This window comes from Mustela nivalis (assembly GCF_964662115.1).
Source record: "Mustela nivalis genome assembly, chromosome: 9".
NCBI lineage: Eukaryota > Metazoa > Chordata > Mammalia > Carnivora > Mustelidae > Mustela > Mustela nivalis.
In genome coordinates, this window is record NC_139028.1 from 117,564,014 (window position 1) to 117,581,818 (window position 17,805).

Here is a 17,805-nt window from a genome sequence, read left to right on the forward strand (position 1 = left end):
AAGGCAGGCACCTGCGGTCCGGCATCTCGGATCACTGCTGTGTGCAGGCAGCCAGGCTGGGATTTCTTCCTCGGGTGAACAGAACAGACGCCTGCTCCCAGTGCGAGAAAAGCTCCCCCAGAGGGCTGATGGCGGGGCAAGGCTGGCACCAGTCCCCCAAACCCCCCATGCCCCCCGGGGAGCACCCACAGCTCTGAAGTAGGGTCCAGAAGCTCATCAAATGCGTCTCGGTCCCCCCTTCTGTGTACCAGAAACCGAACCCTTACGGACCGTCAGGTCGGATCGGGAGACAGAAACCACACAGAAGTTTAAACAGGGAAGGTTTAGTATAAAGAATGATCAAATCTACTAAGGCAGTGATGTTTAAAGAGAGCTTTCAAGAAAATCCTAGGGTGGAGCGCAAATGCCCAGTGTAAACAAATTCAGTTGAGAGGCGTCTCCTCCCCCAGGCTGGGATTTAGACCTTGTTGGAGATGGCCCCCCGGAGGGCGCACAAGTGTGCTGGACCGCCGGAGTCAAGGTGGGTGGTCACCAGGCGAGCAGGAGGAAACCCTTGCAGAGGGTGGGCAGGCCCAGGCCGGCCGGCGGCTGGATCTCACAGGGTCGGACACCGGGAGCCACGGTCGGGCTGTCTCCTCACGGCAGCCCCGCCGCCGCGGGCAGCAGGGAATGCAGCGTCACTGAAACCGGAAAGAGGGCCCCCTCTTCCGTGCAGAGTCCTTCAAGCTTAACAGCAGGCTCGCAGCCCAGGAGAGATGTCTGCGGGGTCCGGCCGCCGTGGCAGGGCAGGTCAGAAAGAGGAAGAGCGCGTCTGCAGCCGGAAGTCAAGAAACGGCTACCGGCGGCTCCGCTCGCATCCACGTCCCCCCTCGCGTTGTGAGGATAAGTGGCAGCGAGCGGGAGAGGTCTGTGCCGTGACGGACACCAGTGCGTCTGGGCAGTGCGGCCGCTCGCGCCCCGAACGCAGGAGAGACGCGGTCATCCCAGGCTGTCGGCATCCAACCTCGGGCCGCCCCTGGGGCGGGAGGAGGACACGCGGAGCACGAGGCTCTCGCCACTTCCGACGAGGGCCCGGAGGCTCCCGGGGGCCCCAGCAGAGCCGGCTGACGGGCTCTTCGCACCCCCTGGGGCTTCTCCCGGGGGCCGGGGCTCAGAAGACCCCGGGCAGCAGGCGGTGGGGCACGGCGGCAGTGTAGCGCTCCCAGTCGCGGCCGTATTTGTTGGCGCAGCGGTGCTCGTCCCGGAGGCAGCGGTGCGTCAGCAGGATGGCCATGTAGACGACGTAGAAGTAGGGCAGCAGGTGGCCGCCGCCGCAGGCCAGGCAGTACGCCAGGCTGCCCATCAGGTCGCCCGTGTAGTTGAGGTGGCGGGCCACGCCCCAGAAGCCGGACACCAGCAGCTTGCTGTGGTGCTTCTGCCCGTCGGCCGACGTGTACACGCATTCGATGACCTTGGGCTTCCTGCCCCAGATCAGGCAGCGGCCGTCCGTGCGGCGGAACAGGTCCTTCTGATGGTTGGCCATCCGGAAGATGTAGTAGCCGAGCAGGCCGAGCAGCAGGACGCCCGCGGCGTAGGGGGTGGACAGCTGCACTGGGTGGTAGACCAGGTACAGGCCCTGCGGGGAGATGGAGGCATGGCCTGGGGTGAGGCCCTGCTCCACCCCCACCCCCGTGTGCCTGAGGGAGATGGGGGCATGGCCTGGGGTCTGACCCTGCTCCGCCCCAACCAGCTGCCCCCCACTCTGTGTGCTGCGGGGGATGGGAAGCACGGCTGGGGTGCAACCCCGCTCTGCCCCAACCGGCTGTCCCCCACCCTGTGTGCCGTGGGGAGACAGGAGCTTGGCCGGGGTGCGAACCTGCTATGACCCCAGCAGCTGTCCCCCAACCCTGTGTGCCACAGGGGGACAAGGAGCACGGCCCGGAGTCCGACCCCGCTGCACCCCCACCGGCGCCCCCATCCAACGGAGCACCTGAGAGGCCTGTAGCTGCCGGCAGCATGGGGACCGAGCTCTGGTGCTGCCGTGGCTCTGCCCAGTCCTGACTGAGGGGTGCTGCCCGTGTTTTCCAGAGATGTCCGGGCTTGTGCTCAAGGCCGCCTCCCCTAACTGGTGTGAACCCAGGTCCCTGTGCTCCCCAGGTCGGCACTCGACACGTGAACCCCGTGGGGCCGGGGCTCTCCTGAGGACTCTGAGCCCCTCCTGCGCCGCCCCCTCTGTCCCGTCGTCCTCCCATCCGGAGTTTTCTCACCCAGAAGACTTAGCAGGAGTCTGTCCACCTGTCTATCTGCAATGTTCTCACCCCCAGCCTCACCACTCTGCCCTCAGCCCGGCTTTGGTTATATCTGGAGGTGTTTGCCAGCCACCCAGGCAGGTGGGGGCTCCTCCGGGGCCCCCTCTCGGGAGCCGGGACTCCCACTACCCCCCCTCCCCCGCAGCACCCTCCTACCCCACACCAGGTCGCCTGTTTCCCGGGCTCTCCCTACAGCCGGGAGCCCGCGGAGGCACAGCCCACGCATGTCTCCTCTGTTCTCATCTCCCGCACGAGCCTGGTGCCCTGCAGACCCTCACCAAGCCTTGAAGGGATAAAGCGGAGAAAGAAAACCTCCCTCCTTCAACCGTTACGATTTGCTATGAGCATAAGCACCGCCCTCCACCCACCCAGTTCAGGCAAATCACTCCTTTTTACCCAAAGTCTACCCCATGACCTCTTTTTCTTTAAGTGTCCCATACTGAGCCGTGTGCCCCCATGACCCCAGAATGGATCTGTATCTGGAGATGGGGTCTTTAGAGGGCAATCAAGGTAACATGGGGTCACCAGGGTAGCCCTGATCCCATGGGACCGGGGTCCTTATAGGAAGAGGGGATCAGGACACAGACACACACAGAGGGACGACCCTGTGGGGACCCAGGGAGAGCACGGCCGTCCGCACACGAGGACAGAGGCCTTGGGAGGACCCGGCCTGCCCGCCCCTGCATCCCAGGCATCAGCTTCCAGGCCGGGGACAGCGGCTGTTGTCCCGGAGCCGCAGCTGACTAAGCCATGGAGCCTCCCCTCCCTCCTGGAAACAGCACGATCCCCAGCCCCCAGGGCCCCCCGGCACACCCCGCGTGCGAAGCTCAGCATGTGCTCGGCTGTGTCTCCCGGGGGCACCCACGGCCCGCCTGGGGACCAACCGGCCAAGTGCTCTGTAGGGGCGCATCCTGCACGCGGAGGGCGGCCCCCTGGCCTCACCTGCAGGGTGTACAGGTAAGGCAGCCACACGCAGTCCCCCCAGCCCAGGTACCACCCGAAGTGGTCGTGGCAGATGTCGATGGTCTTCAGGTACCAGGCTTCGTTCCAGAAGAAGTCCAGCACGTAGATGGCCTGCAGAACAGGAGGGCCGCGTATGGGCACAGGGAACCCGTGGGGCCCGCAGGAAAACCAGACGGTCGTGCGTGAGGAGGCGGCACCAGGGGTGTCTCTGAGCTCCTTGGTGACCTGCTCCGCCGTACCCAGCAAAGCCTCAGGAGGTGACGCCCAGGCTGTGGGGTTCCGAGAAGAGTGAGGGCTCCTGGCAGAAGGCCTGGGACAGCCCATGGGGAAGGAGCCCGCGCTCCACAGACCCTGCCCACTGTCCCTGCGGCTCCGGGACACAGTGCGGCGTCACAGCCAGTGACTGGTGTCCTTCTACATCAATGGGGAGACAAGCAGATGGATCCCCACTCCTCGTCCCTGCCTGAGAGCCGCGGGGACCATGCGGGGCCAACACCTCAGACACCACGAGCTGTGAACACAGTCAGGAGCACAGGCCGGCAGGAGCGGTTAACGCGCGGGCCCCGGGAAAGACGCCCTGGGCCAAATGAGTCCCCAGGGAGGCCTGGGTCGGGGACCGGCTCCCTTCTAAACACAGCGGGCTCAGCTGTCTCAGGAGCCGTCTGGCCTCCAGGTCTCCCCGGCCCCGCCGGCGCCGCTGGCCCCACCCCCATCGGCCGCAGACCAGCTACCTGCAGGACGTTGACCAGGACCATGGCGTTGGTCACCTGACCGTGCAGCTCCCGTTGCTTGGCCGCGAACGACAGGTTGATGAGGGTCCAGGCCACGATCCCAGGGCGTCCGTTGAAGAACAGCTTAAAGTCGAACCACTTCCCAATTCGGGGGTTGAACTCAACGCCCATCATGTAGTTGTAAAAGAAATTGCCTGTGAATTTGCTTGAAAACAGAAACAGTGCGTCCGTTCAGCCAGGGAGTGCGCCTCACCCGGGGGGGCGGGGGCGGCACCGCGGCCTCAGTGGCAGAGGGCCGGTGGCCGGCACGCCAGGGACCCCCCGATTCCCACGGCCGCCGCAGCTCTCCCTGGGCACCCAGCTCCGGCTCGGCAGTCACCCAGACAAACAGGCACCCGAGCTGCCTGCGGCCTCCCGGGCTGGGTGGGGGTCTTCCCTGAACATCCAGCTCTTCCCAGCCTCCTCCCGGTGGCCTCGAGGCATGGCCCAGGAGAGCGACACAGACTGGCTCGGCAGCACGAAGAGCGTCGTTGGCCGGGCAGATGGGAGGTGACTCGCGAGGGGCTCGGCCCCCACACACGAGTGAAATTATAAATCGTGACTGGGTAAGGCGTGAGGAAAGCTGTGTGCTCAGAGCCAGGGGTCCGGCTCCAGGGGCCGCCGCGGACCCTTGCTGGACACTCCTTCCCCCGGGGCCAGACCCCACAGCCCTCTCCAGAGGGGACCCGAGAATCAGCCAAGATGACGGACGTGGAGCCCTTCCTCAGGGAGAACCGTGGCCGCACGGATTTCTGCGCTCGGGAGGAACACCTTTTCATGTCCACTTCCCTCAACTAGAGTAGGTACGAAAAAGGCAAAACATACAAAGTCTACGACAGGGACTTAATTATAAAGCACGGAAAATGACTCACATGAGCCACAGAAGGCCGCCCCACTACCCAACTGCCACACAAGCCACCAAGCACCATCATCCAAAGATATTTCCCAAGAGCAAGCGTTAACGGAAACACGTCGTCTCGACCCGGGCTTCTGAACGCATCCGGCACTAAAACGTGGGCGTGCAAGCACGAGGACCTTATTCAGGACGGCTCACGCCCCTCTAGAGGACCCCAACCAGCTGCGGGGGCTGAGGGAGGCAGGAAGGAGAGATGGGGTGGAAAGGTCAGTGCAGGGGTGCGGGGTGCCTGGACCGGACCGGGAGGGGGGGGGAGATGGGTCGAACGGAAAGACGGACGGACGGGGGAGCGGGTTTGAGGGTGGGGGGTGACCCCGTAGATGGGTGGACAGGAGGACGGGTAGGCCGACGGATGGAGAGCTACGCGAGGGCATGGCCGGCTGGGGGCGCACGACCATTCACCGCAAAGCGTCCCTGAGAAGGCACCAACCAGGCAGGCCGCCCCTGGGAAGCTCCTCCATGAAAGCCACCGAGGTAACAGGACCCCTCACTAGGTCATTTCAGGCCTCACTCATATTCCAGAGATGGAGGCCGTGGGCTGCCTTTCCCGCCTCCCTGCTCCCACAGCGGCCCTACAGGCCATGACCCGGCCAAAGATGGACATGGTGTCTTCCACCGCACTCTTCCTAAGGCCGGAGAAGCCCCCAGACATCCAGAAAGGAAGTTCCCCAGAATGAGACAAGACGCGTCCGGCACCCCCGCCCGGGATCCCCAGTCCTCGGATCCGCAGAGGGCCGGCGAGGGACACAAGCACCCACGCTGCGCTTTAGGGCCTGGCCACTGCCGAAGGGCGTACCAGTCTTCGGCACAGGTGGGGAAGAAGTAGCCCTTGATCATGGCGAAGGTGGACACGGCGTAGCCGAGGCCGTTGGCGCACCACAGCAGCGGTATCCAGTTGTCGAAGATGATGGTGGGAGAGAACCAGGACAGGAAGTGCGAGTTCGCGAGCCAGACAAGGTGCGTGATGAGCCAGGCCTGCAGGCCGTTGATCTCATACTTGTTGACCACGCCTGCGGAGGGAGGGCACAGGGAGGAATCGTTCCCCTGGCCCAAACAGCTGGCCTGGGCCCGGCCGGCTCCGGGCCTCTCTGGGGACACCCAGGCCGCAGTCTGGAAGCTGGGCGCTCCTGCTCCAACCTGGGCCCCAGGTCAAAATGCCCATAGCACGGTGATGTGGTTTGCCCCAGGTTAACCGCTCCTGCTTTCGGGGTCCCGGGAGGAGGCAAAGGGTACGGACCGGTCCTCTGGTTCTGACTCCCCTCGGCCAAGCACAGGCCGGGTCGCCAGTCTGCCGTCTGCTAGAGTGAGGACGCCCCCCAGCGACCTGTCGGGAAGCCGTCCCACTGACCCGGGGGCCCCCTGCGGGCAGGGACAGGGCCCGTTCCACCTGCGGGGCTCGTCCTGGCTTCTTAGTGACCGTGGGCAGCTCTGCAGCGCCCCCACCCCCGGGCCTCCCGCCTGGATGCAAGCGGCTGCTGCGGCGTTCTCCGTGGGGAGAAGCTCCAGCAGCCCGGTGATGTCAGCCGCTGTGGGGTCAAGGGCCGCTCGTCCCCTGGTCACTGGGGAACGTGATCTCCAGCCTCCAGGCCAGCTCGGCCCTGGGCTGCCCGGACACCAGCAGGGCCTGGGGCCGCGGTGATGCCCGAGCAAAGTTCACTTTCATTCTGTCCAGGCGCACACCCGGGGGTGGAAGCAGCACGGGGCAGGGCAGACCCCGTGAAGCGACCAGGCAGGGAGCGGGGAAGGGAGGCGCGCGGGCTCGGGTTACCTGCGGGGGTCACGGCGCCCTCCTGGACGCCTCCCACGTAGCCCGGCAGGAACTTGTGGCAGAAGTCAGGAAGGGCCACATACAAAAGCACCTGCAGCGGAGAGCGGAGGCGTGTGACCCGCCGGGAGGGCCGGGCTCTTGCACACGACCTTGCCTCTGTTCACGGACATCACTCAGGCACCAGCACCGCGTGGGGGGCAGGAATCCCGCGTGTCGGCCGCCCGGGGAGCTTGTGGCTCTGGGAGCCCTGGCCGCAGGCCTGGTGGGACTCTGAGGGCCAGGAGCAGGCTCCCCCGGGAGAGCCCACGGGTCCTTGCCACTCCCGTGTCTGGGGCCGTTTAAAAAAGTGAGAGATTCACGCGCCGTGCACTTTGCCCTTTTAGACCCTTCCCGGGTCACTGCGCGTTTTCACAAGATTGTGCCACCGCTACCACCATCCAGCCCCCAACAGAGCCCTCGCACACAGAGGGAGCCCCACCCCCAATTAGCCCCACTCCCTCTCCCCTCCCCCACTGCCCCCGACAACCATTAAGCCACTTTCTATGTTTTCTACTCCAGGCACTTCCTATGAACGTCATGTACCACGTGGCCTTCCGGGCGTGGCTTCCTTCACTCCGCGAATTCCCAAGGTCCGTCCCGCCAGAGCACACGGGAGGCCTCAGCCCTTGTCCCAGCTGCCCAACGTTCCGCCGCAGGGACGGAGCGCGCTTTGTTTTAGCCACCCGTCCCCTGACGTTTCTACTCCTCAGCTATCGTGACTCGTGCTGTCCCTTCTCATTCTCCACCCAAGGGAATTGAGGAACAGGAAATGAGAGGGACCCTGGAGCCCAGAAGCTGGGACCCTGAGAAGGAACAGCTACTAAGGGTGGGAGCCTTCTTCCAGGGAGGAAACCTGAGGTGCGGGGGGAGCCTTCTCCCGGCTCTGTCTCCCTGGATTCAGATAACGAACGACCCTGCCTGTTCACCGGGTTCTGTGTGCAAACGGCCCCGTCCTCGTGAACTCGTTCTGGTTTCAAACGCCAGCGGGGTCACAACAGAGCTGAGGACGTCCTTGGCCAGGAGCGTGCAGCCACGTGCTGGCAACACGGGCCCCGGCTTTGCCAAGTGGGGTCTCCTGTAACAGAGAGCATCCCTCTGGGGGCAGCAAAGCTCCGGGTGGTGCACGGGTCTTCCCTGGGCCGGCCCTGCCTCACGGGCCTCCCGCAGCGTCTGCGGCAGCGTCTGCAGGGCTGTGCGTGGAACAGCGGGGAGGCTCGCCCCGCACGTGGGTCAGACACCAGGATGCCGTCAGGTGCCTTCTAGAGAGGACAGCGCTAATAGGTCAGGCTCCAGTCCCCGGATGAATGGCCATCCCAGCAAGAGGGACCCTCGGCAGCCGCCGTTTCCCACTGGCAGTGGCCGGGGAGAGCTAACCTGGAACGTGACCCACAGGATGTAGAGCTGGGCTGCTTCCTTCGTCACGGATGGCGTCCTGGCCCAGATGTCCGAGAGCCGAGCGTGCCCGGTGGCGACGTCCAGCACGGGGGCCGTCAGAGAGCAGCTGTACTGGTCACACGCCAGGACGAAGTAGTACACGAGGAAGGGCGCGAACAGCAGCAGACAGACAACGCCCGCCAGCGAGAAGCAGTCCGCCTCCCTGCAACGGTGGATGGCGGATGCTTACCGGGGCCGCCTGGACCAGGACCTCGCACACGAGGCTCCGTGCGTCTGTACGGGTCCAGTTGTTCAAAGCGGCCGGGGCTCAGGGCCAGCTGTCCGCTGTCAGCGGGGAGGCCCCCGCGTCGCCTGGAAGAACCACTCCACGCGTGCTCTACGGCGAGCTGCAGGGAGCCTAACGGACCCATGGGCCCCCCCTAGAAAGCCCAGAGCCGGAGGCCTCCTCTCAGCCACAAGGCCAGAACTTCCCAGTTCTGGGCACCCACAGCCCAGTCCACACTCTCTCTGGCCCAAGGAGAGCAGCGACAACGGGGAGCCACACAGCTAAGACCCGCCTGCTCTAGTCAGTGTTTCATTTCTTCTTCAATTCCTTACTCTATAAAATGGAAAATGGTTCACCTGTCATTAGTCTTGATGATAAGAATTGTGTTTAATAGGCCCCCAAAACCCCAGAGGCTGGCAACCTCTCACCAAGACCTCACTTTACTTTCTAGCTGGGAAGACTGGCAAGATCCTTACCAGGCACGGCCCCACTGCCCTTGAGTCGCGGCCCTGCTGTGGGCGATGCCGCCCGGACTCCTGGTTTTGGGGCCATCATGGAGGGATTTTGTAGCCATCGGGCCCTGAGGGAAGAAGGCGTAGCCTGCTCAGATGGGCCCTTGAAGAGAAGCCACCACATCTCCCGCCCGATCTGCCACCGCGCATAGACGCGGCAGGCCTGGCTCTCACTCACCGGCCCACCACCTCCTCCCGAACAGCAGCTTCCAGATGAGGAAGAGACGACGGATTGTACTTCAGTCTATCCTGCCTGAAATCTGCAATAAGCTCCCACCAGGCCCTCCTGTTTCTCTTGGTTCAGTCTCCAGGTGGAGGCAGAATGCCCCCTTACCATGCGAACCAGGCCTTCTGAGTCTCAGAAACCTCTTATGATCTGCTCCGGCCTCCTACCCTCCCCCCACTTTCTCTCATACCTTCTAATCCCGACGCAGGAGGTCGTTAATGATCCTTGAATATGGTTCATTTCATTCAGGATACCTGTTACTTCTGCTTAGAACATGCTATGCAGGTCTCATTCAGGTCTTTTGCAAAATGTCCCCCCCTCGGTATGACTTTTTATTTTTCCTGGAGTTAATTATTGCCCAACTTTTTTCAAGTGCTAAGGTTTCTATGCCTATCACTGGTTGTTTTTTTTTTTCAGAGCCATCGTATATTTCAGCACTTTTTCTAGTCATCCTAACACAATAAAGTTTGTCATTCTCATTTTCCTTCTCCTCTATAACCATTCATCTCGAACCACTGAACAAGCCAATCAGCTAATCTACATGGCCTGCACCCCCGGCCCCTGCCAAGTCACTCTCCCTGATACCCTTATTTTCTTAGTAACTCTTCTCACCACGTAGAATGCTTTTCTAAAAACTTTCAGTGCATGTCTATTGTCTGTCCTCAGAATATAAGAACATATTTCATTAGAATATAAGCTCCCCAAGGGCAGGAATCATGTGTCCTAGTCACTGCTCTACCAAGTCCTAAAACACAGTGTGGTAGACACAGTGTATCAAAAAATCATCACTCTAGCAGAAAGGGTGGAAAAGCTGAACTTGTCTCTGGGGGAAGCAATGACACCTACACTTTCAGAACAAGTTCTAATTGTGAGGTTTTCAAAATATCAAGGATAAGAAAACACAATTTTAAAAACTTTTAGAGAAAAATCCAGAGTTAAGAATCATACTAGCAGCGGGGTGCCTGGGGGCTCAGTGGGTTAAAGCCTCTGCCTTCAGCTCAGGTCATGATCCCAGGGTCCTGGGATGGAGCCCCGCATTGGGCTCTCTGCTTTGTAGGGAGCCTGCTTCCTCTCCTGTCTCTGCCTGCATCTCTGTCTACTTGTGATCTCTCTGTCAAATAAATAAATAAAATCTTAAAAAAAAAAAAAAAAGAATCATACTAGCAGCAAGTTGGATTCTGGAAGACAATGATGGAAAATTTTAAAAACTCTGAGGGAAACTGTTTTGCAACCTAGAATTCTATTCCCAGATGAACTATCATTCTATTCCCAGACAACACAGGATCCATGAGAGCTGCTGAAAGAAAGCCCAGTGAAGAGACAAGGGGACGAGAACTGGGCAGTGCACCGGTCAATAACCAGTCCGCACTGGTACTAAATGAATGGCTGTAGTAAGAGAGAGAATAGAAATGATGAATTCTACTGCGTTAGAGTGTGAAAAATTATTGATAGTCTGACAGTTCTATTAGAGCATTCAGAAAAAAAATAGCGAAATATATACAGAAACCTTAGTAAATGGGAAAAAAAGAAAGAAAGAAACCTTAGTGAATGGAAAAAGTGAGGCAACCACTAACTCCACGAACAATAAAAAATCATACAAGGGAAAAAACAAACAAACTGTAATTGTAGTACATTACTTAGCTGAACAGTAAATAATAACAATTTTGTCCTAATAATGTAATATTGGGGTATACACTGACTGCTGGATATGTAAAAGTTGAGAGTGACAAAAGCAGATTTTTAAAAAATAAGCAGGTAAAACAACAACACAAATCTTAAGGGGAAAAAAAAAACAAAACCCAGCAACACCAAAGTAACTAAAAGAATGAAAAGTATTTGCTTCTGGGAACTGAGACCACGGGGTGAAGCAGGGAACTGTTTACTCTATATATAAGCCTTAAAAACCAATAACTTGTTTAAAAATGTGAACATGACTTACTTTAATACAAATATACATTCACTAAAAAATTTTTCAGGGACAAAAGGCATTTTCATTTGCAATGTGGGAACTGTAGCCACATCGCTTGATTTAATTTTCACAGGTTAGTTTACAGAATGTCTGTCTATGATGTCCAAGGCAGGATGACGAGCTCCTTATGGACCAGCCGTCCCTACAGCCCCGAAACAGAACACAGAGCTTGGTGTGTGGCAGGCACGTTCATTGACCACGGCAGAACACTGCGAAAGGGCCAGAAACGGATAGGCTCCGAACCAAGTGTGGAAAAGCCAATGAGAAAATGCCACCAAAAGGAAAGTGTATCTTCTCCGGATTCAAAGAAGCCCAAATAAATATTTTGAGAGGACATTGTTCATTCACCCAGGAGTGTCCTCTGTCATTATACCGAAACTCGCAATAAATGTGTAAGTTCTGTCTTTGGAACCAGGTAGGCAGAAACAGGGGAGAGGGAGGTGTTCAGGGTGTATTTTGATATATTCCCAAGACTGACAGACGGCAATTGATGTACGAGCCGTCTTTACTTTTCCAAAGCTAAAAAGTCACTGTCCGTGCCCACGAACAACGGTGCTAAGACATAAGACACGCTTACCTCCAGTGTTCTGTCCCAGCGTTTCACAGCCGAATGGAAGTGTTTCTTCTTGGATGGGCCACTCTACAATCTCTAGTCTCCTTGGATTCCAAAGGCCCACTTGATCCGTCTCAACCCACTGAACAAAGTCCTGCGGGGACACAAAGATGAGGAAGACACTCAGGGAGCTGACATTTCAGGACTGAGGCAGATAAGGACCTAAATGGCATTGACTCGAGGCCCACGGCTGGAACCAAGTGAGACGCGCGAGCTCAGTGCTTGGGGGTTCCAAAGTGGAAGACGTCCCATGTGGGAGGGGAAAGGGAAGGCATACTGCCAGCCGGCTTCTCTGCCTGGCACAGACAGCGTCTGGCAAACTGGAAGAACTTAATGATAATGGCAGGATGGACTGGATGTCTCGATGGCGGCGTCGCTTTGGCCATGAGCCTTAGCACAGGCAGGTACAGACCTGACAAGCCCCAGTCAACAGAAAGGCACTGTCTTCGAAGACATACACCAAGCACCCACGCATGCACCTGAAACATTTCTAGAAACTTGTTTGTGTCCCCAGCCCGAATCAAGCCCTCTGGAGTTGGCACATCCCACTGGCACAGTCTAGGAGCCAGAACACAGGAGTGGTCTGGCTCTGGGGCCTGGTTCTTTGTAGACTCACGGCACCCAGTGACCTTCCCAGGTTTCTTGGGTCATGAATGCCTACATGTGTGAGGACATGCAGTTGTGGCTAAAGTTGGGTGAAGGAGCGTCAGTGTCCCACACCTAGGGATAAAGACCAGCCAGGTAAGGGCATGGGGCTTTCTGGCAGCCTGATCAGCAGCCTCGGCTGGTCTGAGTTCCATGGGGCAAAGCTAAAGGGACATGGCCCCCGAGGGTTAGAGGATTATATAGTACAAGTGCCTGATCCTAAGCTTCCGATTGCCAAGGCGTTCATGGCAAAGACATCCATCCCAGATAAACAAACCGCCAGCTGCTGGACCTAGCTACCGCCAGCCAAACAGCCAGAGAAGGAACCAGGCCACTCCTACCCACGAGTCTCCTTTCAGAGAGCCCTAGGTAACCAAGAGAGCTGGCCACGGCCGGACCTCCCTTCTCACGCCCTCATTCCCACTCCCATGCTTTAAACTGGCCAATAAAGAGTGGATCCATGAACCCCAGGCCCCCACCTGACCCCCCGAAGGCAGAGCCCCAGGCCCGCACCTCCTCCCTCTCTCCCATGACCTTACTGTGGCTCTGAGCGTTCTGTGTGCCCCCCAGGACCTGTGAGGAATAAACCTTGCACGTTGGAGCTCCAGGATTGTTGCTGAGGTGTGTCCTGCGATCCTGAGGCCCACTAGGGTCGGGCCAGCCATGATGACCCTGGGAGGGAAACTGGGGGAGTGGGAGGGGCCTGCCCCCGTAATACGAGCCCAGGAGGGTGCGTCAGGCATTCCCAGCCCACAGGATCGCTATCTACAGGCTGAGACCACCACAACAGGTGGCATATGCCCCATGGCTGCTTTTTGGCAACTTGAAAGTGTAGAAGTTTGGGGAGGCACTAGACGTCCAGGAACATGGCAGAGACGTCAGGGAGCTGGCACCAGGAACGTCCTGGAGGCCCAAGGTCACCATCAAGGCTCTGAGTTCTCACCGGGGCCAATTCCTGACGCCCACTTGGAACCCAAGTAGTGGGACCCCGTGCTAGGCCTCAGCTTCCTCACCCACACGCAGAGGTCACCCGGGTGCTCAAGGACACGAGGTCATGGCACCAAGGGCACAGAGCCCTCCCTGACCCCATCAGAATTCACCTAAAAGAGAGCCAGCTCCGGCCAAAATGATTCTCAGCGCCCTCAGGCCTCAGGAGGGCTCGGCTGGGCTCATGCCGGCGATCAGGGCACGTGAGCTTCAGGTCAGCAGAGCTCAAACAGCCACGTGTCCCTAAAGCCAGCCCCAGGGCATTCTGGCTACCCTCGTACCTGACCATGCTGCTACCTGGTGGCTTCTTTCCTCCTTTCTCACGGCTTCTGTGGTCAGGGATCTGGGGAGACTGGGGGCAGATGGGGTATACCGGAACGCCTGTCTTCACATGGTCTCCCCGTGTGGCCAGTGGGGTGCCCTCACCGCCTGGGGGCTTGGCGCCATGGGAAGAGGCTCCGGGAACCAGCAGGGGCTCTGGCAGAGTTGTACCGTCCCTTCTGAGGGTCCGAGAAGACACCCGACAACACTTCCAGCACATTGTGTCTGTTACAGGGAGTCCCGAGTCCACCTCCTTCCAAGGGGAAGGGAATCAGGCTCCAGACCTTGATGTGGGGATTGCAAGATATTAGAACACAAGGGACTGTTGGGGCCATCCCTGAACGATTCAGCCTTTACAGACACTTTACGTTCACTAAGCATCTCCATAGTTCCAAGCGTCCAATATCCTACTGGTTTCTTGCACCGACCCCAGAGGGCTGGCATCAGGACGTGCATCTTACAGACGAGGAGGTTGGCGTTCTCTGCTCACTCAGGCCTGTGCGGATGGAGGGTAAAGTCTCCTGGGCGTGGACTGGAGGAACAAGGAAAGGACCTCTACCTTTGACTTCTAAACTTGCATTACAGTGAGCATGTTTGTAGGTTTTGGAGAGCAGAAGCCTGGAGCCATGGTCGAAGCCGTGGCTTACCCTTAGAATCAGGGCTCAGCGTCTCTGGGTATTTCTTTCCACCCAGGGCACATGCCTACTTCGGAAGCCCTCGGAAACCGTCCCAGGAGCAGCTCTCCTGGGCCCCCGCTGGGCCCTCAGTCCTCTCAAGGCAAGCCAGGCCGGAGCTTCCCAGCACCAAGACCTTGGAAGGGCCACACATCTCCAAAGGAGCCCCTGCGTTTGGAAATGAGGCTTGTGAACTGCATGTGTGAATTGAGGGAGTGGCCACTGCAGAAGGCCCAGGGTCAGCGGGTGGGGCTGGGTTGTAGAGCACCTGCAGGTCAACCAAGAATCAGCCCGAAGATCAGTCCCACCGCGCCTTGGGAATGGAGGAGGAATGCACAGGTGACCTCCCAGACCCCCATTACAGCCACAAACGTTCCCAGAATTGTGGCTCTTGGGACTCCAAGAGCTACTTAAACACTCTTCTTGTTGTTGCTCAATTATTTTATTACATAAGTCTGTTTCCTGGAAAATAGGAAAAGAACACCTGTATTTGCATCCCTAAGGTTTGGGTGGATGGCTTTTCAAGCCGTCTTCTTAACGACGGACTATCTCCCTCCTGCCCCTTGGGCTGGGACACGCCAGGGACCCCTTTTCCACGCCGAGCTCATTGGTTTTACCGGTTGCCGTAAAGCGTGTGTCATGATTTATCCGATCTTCTCACTGACAGTCATTGGTTGTTTCCGGGGTTTGCAAGTATAAACAGCGAGTCCTTAATAGCGTTCTTGCCCCTGCCTATGTCCCGGGATAAACTCCTACAGGAGGTCTTCTCCGACGTCTTCACAGCCAGGAGAGCAGCTGCCCACCCGGACCGGATTCTGGTGTTCATGTCCCTCTTCCTCATCTCCCCTGCGATTTGGCTCATCTGTGTGCTTCTGTCCCGGTGACCCGTGGATTCCCAGATTCCCAAGCCAGGCCCCCCACAGGTTCCCAGAGATGCTTCCCAGCGACCGGACCTTGGCGCAGCCCCCAGAGGGCCCAGCTGTCACCATCACAACCAGGACGGGAGCGGTCCGCTGATGACAAGAACCGCGCTCTTCTCTCTTCTTCCTTCTTTGCGGACCTCCTGCCCGGCTCCCCTCCCCAGCTACCCACACATGCTTTTGGAGAAAATACACACGATTCTCCACATTTTGTTCAAAAGGAACGAGCCAAACCGCGCTCAGCAACAAGGGGCATCGTCTGCTCCTCCCAGAGGACACGAAAGGTCTTTCCCGTGGCGCCGAGCAGCCCGGTTCCTCGCGGCCGGGTCTCAAGTCCGGGCACCGGGCGTGGCGCCCGCGGGGCCCGGCTCCTTCCCGTCCCCGGAGCTGCGGGAGGGCTCAGGTGGGCCCAGGAGGGCACGCGGCCCTCAGACCAGGCTTCTGGGAGGAGACCACCCCCGCCCGCTCCCCCGGGCGCCCCCGCCCCCCGCGCGCACCGCACCCGCTCACCTGTGCGTGCGACGCCGCAGCCACCGGGTCTCTGACTCCAGGCCCGCCGCCAACCCCGCACCTAGAGGGGCCGCCCCGAGGCCCCGCCCCAGAATGACGTGAGGCGACAGACGACCAATCGGCGGCGGGCCCTGCGCGGCCGGCACCCCTGCGCCCCGCGATTGGCCGCGCGCCTCGCCCCACCCCCTGAGCTGACTCCGGGCCACCAACCCCGCCACTGCGCTGGGCTGGGGCGCGAGACCGACCGCGAGGGCCCGCCCCGCGGATGGGCGCTGCGGGAGCGACCCCGCACGCCTGCTGCCCCCGCCCCGTGGCCGCCGGCGAGCTGCCCCCGCTGCGCCCCTTCCCTCGTTCCGCAGGTGCGGCTTCCGAGGCGCGCAGCAGCCCCTTGCTGAGCGTCTGATGTGTCCGGCGCCGGGTGCACAGCAACCCCAGAACGGACAACGTCCCTGCTCCCAGGGGTCGGGTCTGTTAGGGGCGGGGGAGGGGAGCAGTAATCAATAAGCAATAATCAATCAGGCTCAGATGGTGAAGGTGCTGCGCAGAAGACTGAAGCGGGCAGGGTGGGAGAGGGTGAGCGCGTGAGTAGCGGTTTGACCTGGGGGTGTCAGGGAGGGCCCTGCTGGGAGCCGTTCGTTACAAGCCGGGCCCGGTCAGGAAGCCGCGCCGCACGGAGGCCTGCTTCCCCCAGAAGTGAGGGAGATGGAGTTTCGGGTGAGGGCCCCGCCGTGCGGAATGAGAGGGAAAGGAGCAGCGGCGCTGGAAGAGGGAGAGGTTGAACTGCCAGGCAAGCGTGGGCCAGATCCGGTGATAACAACCCACGACAGTCGTCCCGCTTGCCAGGGATGCCCAAGGCGCATACATACTCCTACCTACGGAGATCAGCCGCTAGACAGCGCCACCCGGGCAGGGGCCTGACCTTGGGCAGTGCCAACCGAGCAGGCCATGGAGGGGAGGGCCACTGGAGGTGTCTGCTGGCCCCACTCCCCGCGTTCGGACAAAGTTCTTGTTTGCACAGGGATCTGGCTGGCACAGCTCTGTGTCCCTCACAGACATTCCCCCCTGCAGCTTTCTATTTTTTTAAATGTCAAACATCCCAGCCAGTTGGATCCGCACTAAGAGAGCACACACACACCTAGAGTCAGCAGCTGCCAAGTTTGCCACCTTTAATTTCTTTCTCTCCCGCTCTGTGTCCACCCCCCACTGTTGTTCCCTGAACCATTAGTGAGCTGCGGGTGAGGTCTTCTTCCTAAATTCTTCGGCAGCCCCTTCTGACGTTACCAAAACAAAACACATCCCGCTGTGGACATTCTGCATCAGCGCAACGCCACGATCTAACCTATCGTCCGCTGTCCGTTTCCCGCATCTCCCCCCGCTATCCTGCACAGCCGTTCGTTACAAGCTGGCCCGGTCTGGAAGCCGCGCCGCACCCGGGCCAGGGCCCCGCAGCCTCCGTCGGGAGCAGGGCCCGCCCGCCTCCCTTCCCTTCCCAGCGTCCGCCACGGACAGCGGTGCTTTAGACACGGGGGCTGCATCTCAGGTGTGGAAGTGCGTGTGGCAGCGGCAGCACCGCAGGTCGGGAGCACAGGACGGACTGTCCGGCCCGCGGCGGGCAGAGGAACCCACACGGGAAACCGGACCCCACCCTACACGCGCTGACGGCCGACCTGGGTTAAGGACATGGGAAAACTTGCGCAGCGGCTCGTCCCCAGCGCTCCGGGCAAGAGCCGCGGCACCGAGCGGGCGCCGCGGACCGCTGACCGCTGACCGCTGAGCGCATGCGCGGTGCTGGCCCGGGCCGCCCCCCGCGCAGAAGCCCCCGGGCGCGAGCGGCGAGCTGGGGCTCTCGTCCCCCCGCGCGGCGGCCGCTGCGAACGTGTCTCACACGACGAGGGAAGCAGCCCGGCTGCCCAGGCACCCCGGGGGCCGCTCGGGCGCAGGCGGGGCGCACAGCAGAGGGCGGCGCGGCGGGCTCCGGGGACGGCGCTCGCGGAGGGGCGGGGGGCCGGGCCTCCCTCCTGCGC

The 17,805-nt window shown here is 60.1% G+C and overlaps 1 protein-coding gene across 3 annotated transcripts; it reads right to left on the reverse strand.

Moving 5' to 3' along the window:
• Positions 1-307: 307 nt before the first annotated feature.
• DHCR7 (7-dehydrocholesterol reductase) lies at positions 308-17,754 on the reverse strand. 3 transcript variants are annotated; one of them, XM_082749228.1, is made up of 9 exons: positions 17,449-17,754; positions 11,689-11,818; positions 8,881-8,984; positions 8,119-8,341; positions 6,706-6,796; positions 5,734-5,947; positions 3,983-4,187; positions 3,231-3,362; positions 308-1,615 (listed from the first exon to the last, which is right to left on the reverse strand). In XM_082749228.1, exons 3-9 carry the CDS (start codon positions 8,976-8,978, stop codon positions 1,151-1,153), a joined length of 1,428 nt encoding a protein of 475 aa, XP_082605354.1. In that variant the 5' UTR covers positions 8,979-8,984; positions 11,689-11,818; positions 17,449-17,754; the 3' UTR covers positions 308-1,150. The 3 variants fall into 3 exon arrangements, with proteins under 3 accessions (XP_082605354.1, XP_082605353.1, XP_082605355.1); XM_082749227.1 differs by lacking the exon at positions 17,449-17,754 and adding an exon at positions 15,782-15,886; XM_082749229.1 differs by lacking the exon at positions 17,449-17,754 and adding an exon at positions 15,782-15,886 and having other exon boundaries at positions 7,288-8,341.
• Positions 17,755-17,805: the final 51 nt, after the last annotated feature.

What these genes read in the sequence shown, in the direction of transcription:
- DHCR7 (XM_082749228.1), bottom strand. Translation starts at nt 8,978, where the DNA reads ATGGCTACAAAATCCCTCCATGATGGCCCCAAAACCAGGAGTCCGGGC. An exon ending in GGGCGCCGTGACCCCCGCAG is followed by an intron (nt 5,948 to 6,705) that starts GTAACCCGAGCC and finishes CTCCCTCCGCAG; the next exon opens with GCGTGGTCAACAAGTATGAG. An exon ending in CTTACCTGTACACCCTGCAG is followed by an intron (nt 1,616 to 3,230) that starts GTGAGGCCAGGG and finishes ATCTCCCCGCAG; the next exon opens with GGCCTGTACCTGGTCTACCA.